Source organism: Odontomachus brunneus, unplaced genomic scaffold (genome assembly GCF_010583005.1).
Source record: "Odontomachus brunneus isolate Ranch 3 - 2012 unplaced genomic scaffold, Obru_v1 Obru_scaffold_040, whole genome shotgun sequence".
NCBI classification, from domain to species: domain Eukaryota; kingdom Metazoa; phylum Arthropoda; class Insecta; order Hymenoptera; family Formicidae; genus Odontomachus; species Odontomachus brunneus.
The window spans coordinates 1,396,189-1,413,763 of record NW_022639490.1 but is presented as its reverse complement, the minus strand read 5'-3'; the positions used below and the strand labels follow the sequence as shown (position 1 = coordinate 1,413,763).

Sequence of the window (17,575 nt, the reverse complement as noted above, 5' to 3'; positions counted from 1 at the left end):
AGAGAGAGAGAGAGAGAGAGAGAGAGAGAGAGAGAGAAATGGCATAATAGACATAACTTTCTAAAAAAGTGTTCCGTCTTATCCGTCCTTATATTCCCCTGCGAAAAATCATACTTCTCAACGACCAGCTTTATCCGATTGCAAAACTCTTCATCAGGAATGTCTTTTAAGACCATCTGGCGAAGACAAAAGTCGACATCCCCGGACAGTATCGACGCCTGGGCCTTAAAGAGCTAACTTTATCGTTAGTAAAAATTATCCAAGACGCCTACCAACTTGTAGAAAGACATACAGAGAGAGAGAGAGAGAGAGAGAGAGAGAGAGAGAGAGAGAGAGAGAGAGAGAGAAGGCGGCAAAGGAACAAGAAGAGGAGTACAAGAAGGGGTGGTCGCGAAACGGTGAGGAGAGAAGAGGGCCAGTTTTAATAGCCGAGACCCACCTCGGGCCCACAAGCGCTCGCAGGAAATCCTCGCGGCCGATGTTCATCGGAGATAAGCACGTAATGCAGTAGCCCGGCTCTATCGGGCGAGTATTTATTGGTTATTGGTGCGCGGGCCGTCATTAGCCAAACGGGGCTCCAACCACTGTGAGAGCCGATTCCGAGATATCGCGCGAGGTGTTCCTCCTCTCTTCATTCTCTCTCTTCTCCTCTTTCCCTCTCTCCTTCCTCCAAATACTTCTCTTTCCCTCTTTTATTCGACGAGTTAGGTTATATCGCGGGGCTACTCGTCTCGAAAGAAAGAAAGAAAGAAAGACTGTATATATGTGTGTGTGTGTGTTATAGAGAGAGAGAGAGAGAGAGAGAGAGAGAGAGAGAGAGAGAGAGAGAGCCACTGCTGCCGTATGCTTGTTCAACACCACCCCCGAGGCAAAGCGCATGGTCGCCGTCATGAAACAGTGGGTGAAAATGTTAATTCCAGCCGAGAAACCCGCCCTTCTCTTCTCCTCGCTCTTTTCTTTTCGCGAAATTCATCATTTTCTCGTTTCCGCCCTTTGGCATTAACCAGCCTTAACTTGTTCATGTTATTTTTCACGCGATGGAGTCCCGGGATCAGGTTCGTTAATAATAAGTGAAGGGTTAATTGCAGACCTGTGCCGTAGATTTCAAGATTACGTCTACGCAGATTGTTTACACGTTGTCATCGCGATGTATACATAGTTTTTTTTTCGTATGAACACAGTGGAAACCATGTAGAATATTGTAAATTATACTAATAAATGATAATATATGAAAGAGTAATTAAATTATGAGACAGTTGCTGTATGTGATCTGGATATTTATATGTATAAAATAGAATGCCTGTCTGTTTGTTCCCTGTCTATATGTTCCCTACACATTTCTAAACTCTTTGAGCCGATCTGGACGAAATTTTGCATAGTTATTCTGTGGGACCTGAAGGTAAGAACGTAACCAGAGGATTCTATGGATCCAAACGCGTTTAGGAAACAACGTTTATAAATTTACATCAGGATTCTATAGAAAGGTTAAATAAAAATATAAATTTTTCTTAACTAATTTTAGAACAGGCCATACGTTCTTTAAACAACACCCACAGATTATAAATTGTCTACATGTATGATACTTCATACATACACACAAAAACACTATTATACTATTGCTAAGAAAAACAATTACTCGGTTTACTTTCCTTCTTTCAAAGAATGATTGTCTTCAATAAAGAATATTATTCTTTATAATAGTCTTCAAAAATATTCTCGTTACAAATTTCAGAAAAACTCATTATCATGTAATCAAGAAAATTTACTCTCTTTACCTCATCGAAAAAAAGATTGCCTCGAGTCTATAGGCAAACCGAATTTTTTTTTAATTTAACATTCTTCATTAAAATGTAAAATTTACTCAAATTCAGGGCGTATTCTGAATAAATTTGATGCTTACAACGAAAATTTATGATATGAACTTGCGAATTTACTCTCTTTACAAAAACCTCATCGAAAAAAAGATTGCCTCGAATCTATAGGCAAACCGAATTTTTTTTTAATTTAACATTCTTCATTAAAATGTAAAATTTACTCAAACTCAGGGCGTATTCTGAATAAATTTGATGCTTACAACGAAAATTTATGATATGAACTTGCGAATTTACTCTCTTTACAAAAACCTCATCGAAAAAAAGATTGCCTCGAATCTATAGGCAAACCGAATTTTTTTTTAATTTAACATTCTTCATTAAAATGTAAAATTTACTCAAACTCAGGGCGTATTCTGAATAAATTTGATGCTTACAACGAAAATTTATGATATAAACTTGCGAATTTACTCTCTTTACAAAAACCTCATCGAAAAGAAGATTGCCTCGAATCTATAGGCAAACCGAATTTTTTTTTAATTTAACATTCTTCATTGAAATGTAAAATTTACTCAAATTCAGGGCGTATTCTGAATAAATTTGATGCTTACAACGAAAATTTATGATATAAACTTGCGAATACATAAACTTATAAAATACTTGAAGCAAGTGACATTTACTTGAAGCATCTTTCTGTGTGTATAGTTTATATAATCTACACGTAGACGTAGATAAACGTAAACGGCCAACACTGACTAATTGCTTGCAAGTGAACAGCATGCGAGATATAAATGAGCAGCCACTCACGTATGTATGAGAGTTTCGCCAGTTCTTCGGAGCGTACTTGCTCAGCTTATTCTCGGGATCCACGAAGAGGTACTCGCCGTCTGAAACATTAAGAGTGACTGGCTTATTTTCGATGTGCAGACTTATCACTGCACGAACAAGACACAGATATTCCAAACGCTCGACGGTCAAAAATATCCCCAATGACGAGCCATTACGTCTCCCCAGATCATCACATCTCTCGTCGACTTGCGGGTCGCGCGTCGTCCGCATGCATGCCGCATAGGTCGCGGGTCGTGGGTCGCGGGTCGCGGCTGGGCCCACCAAACGGGTCCGTACAAGGCGCACACGCGCCCATAGTGTCCCGATATGGTTCTTCCACGAAGCCCAAAGCCGCTCCATTCTCCTCGCGCGACTTTTTGCACGGCTGACAAGCCGAAATGCCGATACCCCCTTAAACGAGCGAAACAATGAAAGAGCTCGTCGGCGAGAGGCGAGACGTTCGTGAAAAAATGAGAGGGCTCCAAACCTGTCCTGCCTACACGCGGCCAGACACATTCGGGCCCTTACGCACGATAACGCGCGAGACGCGCTTTCCAAACTGGAACTCGGGTTGGAACCTCGAACCGGGACCGGGACCGGGTCCTCGAGGCCATCGAGGAGCAGTCCGCTCGCGATTCTCGATGCAGTCACTGCATTGGCAGACAGGGTGCCGTTGCGGCGCACGCGAGAGAGAATGCAACACTTTCGCGCGACGAGACCGGGATCCCTCGTGAACACGCCGAGGCTTTGTCTCAGAGATTATGCATTAACACCTCGCTAGATCCGCACGCTCGCAACGCAAATGCACGCATCGTGTCTGGACGTTCCTGCATCGTGACTGCATATTGCGAGAAGAAACGGCAACAGTCGCCTCGAAGAGTACGCGTTATTTGTTGCGTAAAGCACAGATTCGCACGTGAAGGAGAGAGATGGGAGTAATGATTATTTTGTATTTGAATTTCGACATACCGTGTCGAGAGAGATGAACTCAACGATGTATTACGAAGCTCGTCGAAAGACAGCCGAGCTTGGAAAGAAGCTAACTTTTTAACTCTACAGGTCCTTTCGAGGAAACCAAGTTGCGTACGAAAAAATTGTATTTTGTATCTTTGACTTATCATCGTTATGTTCTTTTTTACTTTTAATAAAAAAAACCCTATGTCTAATTTCAATTTTTCAAATCTGAAGACTCCGCGATTATTTATCTATATTAAGACAAAAAATTCAAGAAATAGTAAATATTTATTCAGTGAGTACAATACAAACTATATAAATTTGTGTAGAGCACAAATTATTTATTATATTTAAATAAAAAAACTCAGATTTGAGTAAATATGTTATTAATACCTATCAAATAAATATTTACTATTTTTTAGATTTTTTTTAGTACACACACGGAAAAAATATTGCAGTGGAAATTACGTTGAAGTTATATTTAATTTTACAATGTTTTTTTTATAGGACTCTCTCTCTCTCTCTCTCTCTCTGTATTATACCGACGTATTGTAGAATAAATGACTAGTAAATTTGACGATCTATTAAATATATGATATAAAAAAAGTATTCAAGTAACTACAATAATTTTGTAGCAAAAAGTTAAATGTGCGTAACATTTTCAATAAATATATTGCAATTTCGATCATAATTTTTCCGTGTGGTGTAACAATTATGTTATAATTTTGACTACAATATCTTTTCCGTATACGTTAGACAATGTCCGATTTCGAAAAGGTGAAAGGATACAGTCAACTTTTTATTCGTCAAAGTTGATCCGTTCAGAGGAATCAGGTCTGATGTAGAAACGTTATTACAACTTTGCTTCACGCCAACATTAATATTTTTTATAAAACTAAAGGCCGTTCTTCAGTTCTACCGAAGGCTCGAGACGGAAGACTCTGCGAATATCTCTCTGCGAGTAGAGACAACGTATCGAATTACGCGTGGATTTCCGTCTCGAGTTCCATCGCGAATCACAGGTCGTCTAAAATGGGCTTAAGACGCGGTCCGGTGTTCCTCTTTCGATGCGCTCACTCTCTCTCCGCGGCGAAGAGCACCTGTGTTACCCGAGGTATAACCCGACCATTACCGGGGAATGTTGCCCGAGGGCTAACCCTGGCCCTCGCGTAACCATCCATCGGGGTCCATAGGGCCCATCGTATTCCTCCAGAGATACCTCGCAGTCACGGACGGAGCGAGGTATCTCTCTTTTTCTTCATCTCCCATGAATCCGATCGAGTCGCTGCCTCGCATCCTGTTTATCTCTCTTACGTTTCATTCCATTTCATACTCTTAGATCTCGCCCCGAACGTGGTGCAGACGCAGCGCAAACGTTCATTCGACGACTCGCGTTCGACCGAACGCACTCTGCTTTCGCATCAAAATTTGCCGATTCAATTTCGAGCCAATTCTAATTCATCAGTTTGACGATGTGCGCAGATACCTGCGCTTTGTCTTCAACTGTACATCACGGAAATTGTAGATGCCTCGACGGTCTCACGGAGGGGAGAGAAGAGTCGAAGAGTTGTCTGAATAATAAGCAAATATAGAAGCCATTCCGCGCGTTTCCTGGAGAACAGATCCGGGAAGATCGCGAAGATAGTGTTCCACGTTTGCGACGCAGAAGAATTCGACGAGGAAGAACGATTCTCTCGCAAACCTACTGCTTTCCCAGAAGGAAACAATACCTCCCCCTTGCTCTCTGTCTCGGCGTGACGCAGCAATGCGCCGTAACCATAATTACAGCCGTAATCACCCTTGATTGCTGAGAGGGGATCCTGCGAGCTGCTTTTCTACCTTCGCACTCTCGCTGGTTGTCCTACACCCGGCCTCTCTCCTCGAACACGAGGTACCCCTGAGCCGAGGAAGATCGGAGGCCCTTTTCGAGAAATCTCGCGGACATACCCATGCCCGGTTTAGAACCTGAGACCCTTCTCTCGTAATTATATAAAAAGAAAAAGCGAGAAAGGAGGAAAAGGAAGAAATCTCGACTCGGATAAATATTAAGAGCGCCACGAACGTGGCCGATACGTAAACATATGGGACAAGCGATATAACGAGTGGGTGCGTTGATACCTGATCGATTCTTACAAGGGAACATCGCGAACCCGAACTCTTTGATTTTGATACACTTTTGATACTATCAACTAGAGTAAATCAATACATGAATAACGGTATATTCCATTTGTGCTCTATCGCTATTTAAAGGTATGATTTACAGTCTCAAAGTAAAAAGAACGATTCCACTTTTTCGTGTATTACACTGGTAAAAACTGATGTGTTAAATTTGACACATTTCATGCCCCAAATCAATCCACTCTCATTTATGTGTAAATTGAACACAAAACAAATGTGTTAAAAAGTAAAATTTAATACAAAGTTAAATTTTAAAAAGTTAACACAAAGTTGACACAAAGTTAAAATTTAACACAAAACAAATGTGTTAAAAAGTAATATGGAAAAAAATAACACAAAAATTTGACACTTAATTTGACGCATAATATGGAAAAAATAACACAAGAATTTGACACTTGAATACCGTTAGAAATCACAGGTTGTGTTAAATTGACATATTTAATATGTCAGACATAGATTATGTCAATTTAACATTTTCATTTCGTCAAAACTGTAGATTAATACTTTTCTCAAATATTAAAGTAACGTTTTATTTTAGTCAATTTAACATTATAGATATGTTAATTTAACACAAACTGTAATTCTTGACGGTATTCAAGTGTTAAATTCTTGTGTTAATTTTTTACATATTATGCGTGTTATTTTTTACCACATTTGTTTTGTGTTAAATTTACACATAAATGAGAGTGGATGATTTGGGACACATGAAATGTTAAATTTAACACATCAACAGTTTTTTAAATGTTAAATTTAACACATCAACAGTGTACTCTTAAATTGAAGGAGATCGAAAAAATTTTTCAAATAAAAGTTTAATGCTGTAAGTTAAATGCTGTAAATTGACATAAGTATAAATTAAAAAATACATTTTTTTATTGCAAAAAAATGTTTATAGGTATTTTTTTATTTATGCTTACGTCAATTTACAGCACTTAGCTTACCATTAAACTTTAATTCGAAAATTTTTTTTCTATCTCCTTTAATTTAAGAATAATATACGAAAAAGTGGAATCGTCCTTTTTACTTTGAAAGTGTAAATCATACCTTTAAATAATCTTTAAGGGCACAAATGGAATATATCGTTACTCATGTATTGATTTACTCTACATACTCACAAAAGTGTATCAAAATCAAAGAGTTCGGGTTCGCGGTGTTCCCTTGTTAGTCGGGGATGTTGCATAACAATCGGATTTGTTACTTGTCAGAGTGTTCCTTAAGTCACACGCGAGCGATTGCGACAGTTTCGCGACGAACGATGAAAGAAATTCCGTCTCTTTAGAATAAAATCGAGGAACACAAGAGAAATATTTTGACGGGCGCTTCCAGGAAAAAATCGCGAGCATCGTCACTTTTTACGGACTGGATTGTGAGAAAAGTTCATCTCCACCACATCTACTTTCTATTTACTCATTCACACCTTTCTATAGAACTTTTCCGAAATCGCTCCAATATCGAGGTCTTTCTTTCTTTCTCGCTTGTCATGTCCGATGGAGCGGGATCCTGCAGTGTTTAGGACAAAGATCATAAAAAAGGTAGCTCGGGACAACAGAGGATGCACAATCGCGCCGGTGGCATTCCGCATTAGTCGCGCCATCCCATCATTGACTGACACGTCGCCTCCGAATGGTAATCGTCATCCTCGTCATTCCGCGTATAGAACGTGGGCGCTCGCTAAGAGACAAGTTTTCGATAGTTGTCTCAATTTCCCGAACATTCCATATCGAATGTTTTAATGTTGAAAACATACGGGAAATCTGATCTTATAGAAAAATATCATTTTACTGCTAAGACAAGCAATTAGAAAAGAAGAAAAATATAGTTTTACTGCTAACAAATAAACCTATCCAAAATACATTCCGATTCCTTTCTAATTTGGCACAAATGTAGAGATACAAAAAATACTTAGGTCATATTTTTTCATTTTGGCCCGCTTTGAGTTTCACGAGCAGTTTATAGCTTTTTAATGTTCTCACTCTTATCATCAATAAGTACAACAAAAATGCATCAGAAATAAAATTGAATACAAGATATAGGCGTTTCTGGTTTGTTGTTTATGAATATGAAATGTATAAAATTATACGAGTAAATAATAAAATGTTTAAACAAAACATGTAAAAAGTTGAAAAAAATTATTTATACAAATAATTTTTCGACTTAGCCGAGATTCGAACCAGTTTTGACTAATTTAGCACAGATTTGAAATATTTCGGTTGGAATCTCGGCTAAAGAAATTTAGAATAATTCGTTTCTCAGCTATACCGATTTTATTAAAATTATTTAACTATATCTTATATTCAATTTTTTCTTATACATTTTTTTGTACTTGATGATAAGAGTGGGAACATTAAAAAGCTATAAACTGGCTGTGAAATTCAAAGTGGGCCAAAATGAAAAATGACCTAAATATTTTTTGTACTTCTACTTTTGTGCCAAATTAGAAAGAAATCGAAGTATACCTTTTGGATAGGTTTACTTGTAAGAAAAAAGCAATTACTCAGTTTATTTTCCTTCTTTTATCTAGCGATTATCTTGAACAAACAATGTAGTCTTCATAATAATATCCTTAATAGTCTTAAAATATATTCATCGTAAATTATAAAAATAATATTCTCTTGGTGGCTTTTACATTAGCTTTTACATTAGGATTACCATCACCTGGTTCAATTAATTCAATACTTAATTAAATTTACGGCATTTCGTAAATAAAGAAAAAAATAGTAAAATGCAGAATAACAGATTATCTAATATAAACTGTCATGCGACGAGTTTTAATTTATAGAACGCCATTATGTCTTATGAATGACCCATTCATGTGAGGATTCTTGCTTCGTGGACACGTGTCCGCGTTGTTACAATCTGTGCGGAAAGACGGAGAAAAAGAGAGGGATAGAGTGAGAAGAGGAGACAGAAAGCAAGAGGTAGAGAAGGGCAATGAGGAGAAAAGGAAGGGCAGAGGGAAGGAAGAAGGATGAGAAGCGGGGAGAGGAAGGAAAAAAAAGAGGATAAGAGGAAAAGGAAAGAAAAGGGGGAAGAGATCCAGCAGAATGCAGAGGTGTAGAAGAGGAAAGAGAAAAAGAAGAGGACGAGAGAAGTAAAGGAGAAAGAGTAGGCGGAAAAGTGGAAGGAACGGCGAGAAACGGAGAGAAGAGAAGAAGAGAAGGATACCGAGGGGGTAATCTCCAATGAAGAAATTTCATTTCATTCCACGACGTAGATCGACGTAACCGCGACGTAGCGGGATAAATGAAGCCGGATAATAAAAAAGGGAAGAAAGAGAGAGGGGGAGGGGGAGGGAGCGAGGAGAGGACTACATAGACAGCGGAGAAGGCGAGCGATAAAAGAAAAGGAAAGCAGTTCCCGTCTCTAAAAAGAGCGAAGGGCCCCGCCGACGTCCGACAAGTAGCGCAAAAGGTGCTGCTTCGTAGTGGCGAAGCTTCGCGATGCGGAGAAGGACCGTCGCGTACGCAGAACACAGTGGGAGGGAAGGAGAGGGCGGAGGGAAGGAAGGACGTCGAGGCCCTGTTGTGACGCAGGTTCAGCTTCGCCGCGATATGTATCCCCCCAGACCTGTGCCGGAGCCCATTCTCCGCTATCTGCCCTCCCTCCCCCTCCTCTTGCCCCCGCCCTCCCACCTCTCGTCCTTCGTACCTGAGCGCGGCCCTGGTCGGGCCCTCTTCTCCCTCTTCACCCGTCGCGTCGTGCGCCGACGATTCCTGTCCTCGGCGCCCTCCTTCCACATTCCTGTGTTCGAAGCCGCCGCGTCGCGCCGGTGAAGACGCTCGACCGACCGGGGAGGTGGAATACGAGAGGCCCTATACAAATCACCGGGCTACCGTCTTACCCGGACTCCGATCTCTTTCTTTCTACGTCTCCTTTCCGTCCGCTTTACTCCCTCTATTCCAGGACCGAGCCCTCTCTCTTTTCTCCAGCGCTCGTTATTCTTCTCCGTCTTATGGCAGTCTATTATCTCTCTCATTTATCGCATTCTCTCTCTCTTTCGCTCTCTCTCTCTCTCCCCCCTCTCTCTCTCTCTCTCTCTCTCTCCCTCTCTCGCTGGTACTTTTTTGGTCTTGGTATTCTCCCTCGTCCTCGCTCTCCGTCCTTTACCAGGCGGCTGTGCGCGTAATATCGACCCCTCTCTTTCTCGCTCACCTACGTCCCGCATACTCAAGCTCTCGTTGCTGGCAGCTACTGTGCACTGACATTCGCGAAATCTTTTCTATAAATTACCATTAGTACATCATGACAATTTGGTTATTTAGACTCGTGTTAATAGTTGTACCCTGAAGCTTGTCTCATGTGAGATACTTCGATTTTTCTTCAGAATTAGATCCAAACTTTTCAGTTCAGTTATATGATAAATGTGACATTTTTAGGTCTGTAATCACGATTCAACCAAAAAATTCTCATTTAACTCTAGCATTGTTTTACAGTCCGTACTTGAAACTAGTCTCACCTAAGATACTCAGATCTGAATTTCAAGTTATATCAGAATTCTTCATTTGAGTCATACGATGTTCGTGACATATTTCTAAGTACAATTTAACTGAGAAACTCACTTCTAAATTCAGATCTGAGTACCTCACTTGAGACAAGTTCCAAGAAGTGACTATCAATATGAACCTAAATTTGTACTTGAGCGTCTCAATTAAGACGAGTTTCAAGTAATAACTATTAATACGCACCGTAAAGCATGCGTCTCCTGTTTTTTTTTCACTCTACACCTTGCATCAACTTGCCCTAATTATTTTCTCTTCTTTCTTCCATCGAATCTTAATGATATGTGTATCTGTTTCTTTCAATAAGTTCAATAAGTGTACACTAATTCTGTGGAAAAAAGGTCTGAAAGAACAGACCTACTGATTCGTAGAAGACAAGATTTTACGAGAGCTCGATCGCGAAGCATCTCAAAATACTTGGACAGAGATTTCGTAGATGCAGTTACAGTGCAGATGGATTATTTCGAGCGTTAAATTATAATCATAGAAATCGCTTCAAACAGAGCCTGATACTGTAATGAAGACGAACGACGGTGTTCGTTCCCTTCATCTGCTTATAAATATGTAAATTTCATTTCAGGCAGGGAGGCGGTGACTTTTAGTCCGTTTCAATTGGAAGTAGATTAAGTGACTTCCCGGGCGCATTCACGCTAGAAAAACGTGTTCCATGATTATTAGACAGCCGTGACGGCGCGCTCACATCATAGACGACCTTGAGCTCACGCCTTGGCGATGGTAAAGGGCTACGATGTCGAAAATCGAAAGTCAAAGTCTCTGCCTTTCTACTAAAGCTACCACATATAGACGAATACATGCCGCATTCAAGTAAATATTTTTTGTCTCAAGTATTGCATGATTTTATATATCCGCAAATCGATATGTCATCAATATTCAAGTTCGTCATAAGCATCGAATTTATTTTAAGGCTTCTGGCCTCTCGCATTGTCTATCTCTTTTTAATAACGTCAGAAGCGAGAAAATGCATGCTAAAAATTCTTGCAAAATACGTTAAAATAAAAATATATATCCATAAAGTAACACTTGCAATCGATTAAACAAATTTGTAAGATATTCCGTGCGCTCCCCTTTTACTCTAACAATCAAATTACAATAATTTATTGTAAATTAATCTGAATGCGAAGAAACAGATTAATTGAAGATGAATTGTATGTCACGTTAATTTACGACAAATTATTGATTGTCAGAGCAAAAGGGAAGTGCACGAAATATTTTACAAATTTGTTTAATCGATTGCAAGTGTTACTTTATGGATATACATTTTTAATATATCCATAATTTATTGTAAATTAATCTGAATGCGAAGAAATAGGTTAAGAAGATGAATTGTACGTCACGTTAATTTACGACAATTATTGATTGTCAGAGCAAAAGGGAAGTGCACGGAATATCTTACAAATTTCTTTAATCGATTGCAAATGTTACTTTATGGATATATATTTTTATTCCAACGTATTTCGCAAGAATTTTTAACATGAATTTTCTCGCTTCTGACGTCATTAAAAAGAGATAGACAATGCGAGGGGCCTTAAGTACATTCTGAATCCTAGTAACTTTAACATTCCAATCAAGAACATTAAATTGAAACAAACACTCGGTTTGCTCACCGCATTAAGTTAAACTAATCTTTTCTTCGATACAATTTTACAATATTCTTATAAAAAAAATAAATTCTTTTTTTTACATCTAATAATGAACCTCTCTCTCAAATTTGTTATATGTATATTTTAAAACTATTATCAAGAACATATTGTTTGGCGAAGATAACTTTACTTAACATTTTATCGCTCAGAAATCTATTAATAAGCTTTTTCAAAAATCATGATTGTATAAAATTTAGAAGTGAATATTTAAATTTATTTTGTACAATCAATAGAATTTTAACGGGCGAATTTTAGCTTATTAATAGGCTTTCTAAAAATTTTCGTGGCTACACGAAATTGTAAGTAGATATTTAAGTTCATTTCGCGCAATCCATAGAATAATTTAATTGTAACATTTCTCCTACCGACGACGCTGGTCGGTAAAGTGTTAAAAGAAGGAAAGTAAGCTGAATAATTGCTTTTCTTAGCAATAGAATGATATCTGTTCTGCTTCCAAGCTATTAATAACAAATATGCACACGGTACAAAATGTATTAATAAGCGGTCTCGCGCCGTGATTTCGCCGTCAGCGAGGATGATTGGAAGCAACGAGAGGAAAGTGAGCCGAAGTGCGTCGTACGCAGAATAAAGGAGGAACGAAGCAGCCGGCCGCGGACGCGACGGAAGGAGGAGATTAAAGCTCGTTAAAAGAGGCGGAGGGAAAAAGCGTCGAGATCGCGAGCGGAGAAAAGTCGCGACGCGTGTGCGCGCGGGGCGCGAGTCGTCTCTCTTTTTCTACTTGTTCGCCGGGCGCATTTTTTCCTGTCGTGCCGGGGCTCGCGCGTCTCAAAACCCGCCACGGCTCAACCGAGCCCAGTGATGGGGCTCCGCTGGAATGTAGAAGGGACCCGGTTGGGATGGGGTCCCGTGGGGCCCTTCGAGGGCCCGGGAAGACTTCTCGCCCGTGGTGGGGGCCACCAGTTGGACCGGCTTGTCGCGATCGGTGGTGTGTGCCAGCCGAGGGTAGCGCGATGAACGTGAGCCGTGCGGTATGCAGAAAGACTTGACGATTAGTCAAGAGGCCCGGACGTCTCGCTAGCTTAATGTTTACGTGATTTCTCGCCACTCCCTCGCCCGTCGGAGGCAGCCGAATTCGAGACACGCCGGTGGCGTCGTGACGCCCGTTTTTCCAAGGTGACAGACACCGAGAAGGTTACGACCTTCGCGTTGCATCTTCGCCCGGCTGAGACCAAAAGAGACTGGCGCGGGACTGCCGAGGGACGTTCTGCACTCTGCGATTTTTCATTCTTTATCGCAAACTGGGAAGTAACTCGCGAAATTTTGGAATACCCGGCTGGACTTTCACGGTTATCATGACATGGGAGAATCGATGGTGGAAACTTTGCAGTTGTTTTAATTATATTTATGAGGCAAATATACTCTCTTGAATAATCGTTATACGATTAAAGCAACTGCAAAGTTATATAAAAGTAATAAAAGTATATATATAAAAGAGAGACGACTTAATTGAGAGTCAATTAAACAATCTTCAATTGAATTGGCTCATATTAATTGCAAATTTAAAAAACGACAATTAAATAAAAGAAAGTACAATAATTAATTAATTAATTGCAATCCTGGATTCAACAAAGATAAATATATTTTCATTATTCAAAAATAATTTTCATGCATAGAAAACACGAAATATTGAATTAAGAATATGATGTTTTTGAATGTCGAACAAATCATCATTATCATCAAAATAATCATATTTCTTGTGAGACTATTATGATATTGAAATGTAAATTCTGTGTTATATCGGTGTAGCAAGAAATTCACTCAGAATTACTCTCAGATTTTTATATTGAATTTTACACGATGCATTATTTTGAGAGAATTTTGATTTTTTCATATTTCTATTTCATAATTCTGCGTATTAAATATGAGCAACGTACGAACTATTCATACGGTACGCAACTGTTATAAATCAACTAGTAAAGTTGTTGCCGAGTTTACGTACACCTGATTATCTGGTTATGAATCGGTATACCTGACCTTGGATCATCTATTCCCGAAGTATACTCTAGATACTATCTTACTATTATCTTGTTGTCATAAAAGAACGTTCCGTGACGTTCGTCAGACGACTCGGACGTTGCACACGCGAATATGAGAAAAGCATTTACTCACCGGACAATATTGCCAGGCCGAAGAGTTCGCAATCTCGCATGCCCTGTTGGTTGAGAAGCATGCATGTCTGCGTGTAAACCTCCTTCACTCTCGACTTTGCCTGAAAAGTAGTAAAGCGAATTGATCAGCACCAGATTTTTAAAATGTTACACAAAACAAAAAGAACGTTCTTGTTTCGAAAATATCTCTACTTTTACACATAAATCTTAAAATGAAGTTACATAGCGCTGCACGAAGGTAAGTTACTTGCATCAATACATTTTATATGATTCAATCAGAGAGTTGTAAAAGTGTCCTAATTTAATAATTGATTTGGACAAATATATTTTAATTCATCTAATTGACGATTGACTTGAGTAAAATCAATCGAAGAATCTTTAAGTGACAATTGATTTCAACGAATTCAAATAAAGATCGTTCAATTGACGATTGATACGAGCCAAGCAAATCAAAGATGGTTCAATTCACAATTGAATTTAACAAAATTTAATTAAAAACTGTCTAATTGACGATTGATATGAGCAAATTCAATTGATTTAATTCAAGAGCATTGAATTACTCAAGATTATAATTGTTTTTGTGGATCATATTTATATCTGGAGTATCGTGAAAGATACCGTTGATTGAGAAGCGTCAAGAAGTTGAGGAGGGGAGGACATTGATTATATCAATCGTCATTATAATTTAATCTTCGATTAAATCGATTGAATTTGCTCATATTAAATATCAATGAAACATCCTTTAATTAAATTTGCTAACTAACAGTAAGAATTGAAGAGGCAAATAAGGAGTACAGCACGGATGTCTTAGCGCTATTAAATACTAATATTCCTTTTTATATAATATTAATATGATAGTGGGAGGATAATTATGTCCAGCATATCAAACGCACGTATCGAAATTCTTACTGTTAGTTATTCTAAAAAGGAGCTTTCTATAATTTCTGTTTAAATTTGCTAAGTTCAATTACTAATTAAACAATCTTTAATTCTCTTCGCCCGTATTAGTTGTCAGTTGAACGGTCTTTAATCGAATTCGTTGAAATCAGTAAAACGATCTTCAATTAAATTTATTGAAATCAAATGTCAATTAAACAATTGAATTGACTCATATTAATTGCAAATTAAAAAACGACAATTAAATAAAAGAAAGTATAAAAATTAATTAATTAATTGCAATCCTAGGTTCAACAAAAAAAAATATATTTTTATTATTCAAAAATAATTTTCATGCATAGAAAGCACGAAATATTGGATTGAGAATATGTTTTTGAATGTCGAAAAAATTATCATTAACATCAAAATAATCATATTACACTTCTTATAAGACTATTATGATATTGAAATAAAATTATATATAACATTCTTAAAATTCAACATTTTAAAACTCTCCTAACAAAATTATATATCGTTGCTACAACGATTGTTAATTTGAACATATCAGTTTTAAGTGGATACTAATTTCTTTTCTGTGCAATTATTTTTACAATTAGTTTCAAGATGATTTGAATGACAAATAAAAGTTGCAGAGTATCAAAAAATTGCAATTTTCTAAGTAGCTTCTTTGCTATATATATTTCGCTGAGAGTACGTAAGGGAACACGCGCGTGCCTCCGTTATTTTCGGGAAAGTCACGACAGTAGGAAGAAAGGAAGCAAGGAAGGAAGGAAGAAAGGAAAGAGGGTGGGCACAGAAGAAGGGAAGATTGAAAGGAAGGTAGGAAAGGAGGCAAGGAGCAAAGACCGATTTGAATATCCGTGGGCTGTGGGTGTTCGCTCTCTGGCTCACGCTTTTTTATTTTCTCTCTTTTCCGCTCGCCGTTCACTGCTCGCCGCACCCTGCTATGGGTGGAAAGGCGGAAAGGGAACAATGGCAGCGGCCGCGAACGAGCAAGCTTTTCCATAATTATACGGTGCTTACGACGCGATTATCGTGCCCCAATACCGCCATCATACCGATCGCTTTTCGCAACCGCGGTCGTGCCGCGAGAATTGGTTAAATTTCGTTTCGAGCCACGACAATTAAAATTAACCAAGCAAATAGTATTGAAAAAAAACATTTATATCAATTTTAATTCGATCAATTGTGCTTAATTTACTTTTATCCTGAATTAAATTTATTTCTAAGGTTACTTGTAAAACGACTTATAATCCCAATCAAGATAACGCTTTTCCTGCAATTATTCTGCTGGAAGATACGCATATTCTGAAATCATTTAACGAAAACAGAACAGCGGTAAAAAATAAATTATTATATTGGCAAAAGCGAAAAAAAACTCACTAGACAACACTGAAATCGACATTGGTCCAAGATATAATAGTTTTAAAGTACTTCCCCTTGTAATTATTTGAATATGATATTTTATATCGTATACCAGATAAATTTACTATTTCTTTAGTAATTTATACTACAAGTTTACAATATAATACAGCTTTACAAAAAAAAAAACAATGTACAAAGAAATATAATTTTGACGTTATTTTCTGACTGCAATATTTTCTCCATGTAGAGAACCACTATTGTTTCATCAAGCGCTGAGCTATTATGATAGTTTTCGCTTGTATCATTACCATCAGAATAGTCTAGTGTGTTCTCATCGCAACGAAATGCTGTACTATTAACACACATCTCATTTGTTTTTCGCTCACTTTCATTTCTTGGTGTTCACGGAATTTCATATTATCAAATGCCTTATTTCCTCCAATTTTTTCCTCGCTCTATGTTTTTCTACACGTTCACTCATTGTTCACGCGATTTCAGGCTCCTTTTTAACAATATAAATAGACATGTTTGAATTTACTTACGATAGACATTATAATACGTGCATATTACAAAATTGAATTAGCATTACTGATACTATGTCTTGGGAAAGATCGGCTCGCATATTGTATAGTAAACTGCTTCAGCCATGGAATAATAAGATTCTATCAAGTTCTCGTTCAGTTCCTACGCAGTATTTTTACAACTAACGAGAATGCATTAATAGGCGATAACTGGGCGGGTATCTACGCAAATTGCGTGCGTTTCTACTGAGGTAGCTAGACGCGTGTAAAGATCGAAGAGCGGAAAGAAGTCGGCTCGTATCGGACTGCGACGCGGGCTCATGGAGGCAGAACGAGGAATTTCCACGCAGGTCGGGAATCCGCAGAATTCGTCGCCACAAACGAGTCTCGCTACAATTAGGAAGATGGTATCGTGTGAGAAGACACGCTACGTTGCCGGTCTAATGACGACGGGGTCGAATCGACCGAACCTTGGCATTGACGCCTCCGTCTTCGCGTACGTGAAAGCCATCGTAACGATTTCATCGCGTGCTGTGCTCGAATGAAGGAACAAATTCCTGATTGGATATTTTGCTGTGCTCGAATGAAGGAACAAATTCCTGATTGGATATTTTGCTGTGCTCGAATGAAGGAACAAATTCCTAATTATTTTAGAATTCTACAGTGTGTTGAAATGCTCTCTCTCTCTCTCTCTCTCTCTCTCTCTCTCTCTCTCTCTCTCTCTCTCTCTCT

General features: G+C 38.5%; 1 protein-coding gene across 6 annotated transcripts in view; it reads right to left on the bottom strand.

Annotated features, from left to right (window-relative positions):
• LOC116844293 (protein expanded) overlaps positions 1-17,575 on the bottom strand; it is a 92,129-nt gene that overhangs the window by 15,627 nt on the left and 58,927 nt on the right. For all 6 annotated transcript variants that reach the window (XM_032815649.1, XM_032815654.1, XM_032815648.1 and 3 more), the window contains 2 exons: positions 14,062-14,161; positions 2,619-2,698 (listed from right to left, as the gene is read on the bottom strand). In XM_032815649.1, coding sequence (XP_032671540.1) covers positions 2,619-2,698; positions 14,062-14,161 — 180 coding nt within the window. The remainder of the gene's footprint in view (positions 1-2,618; positions 2,699-14,061; positions 14,162-17,575) is intronic.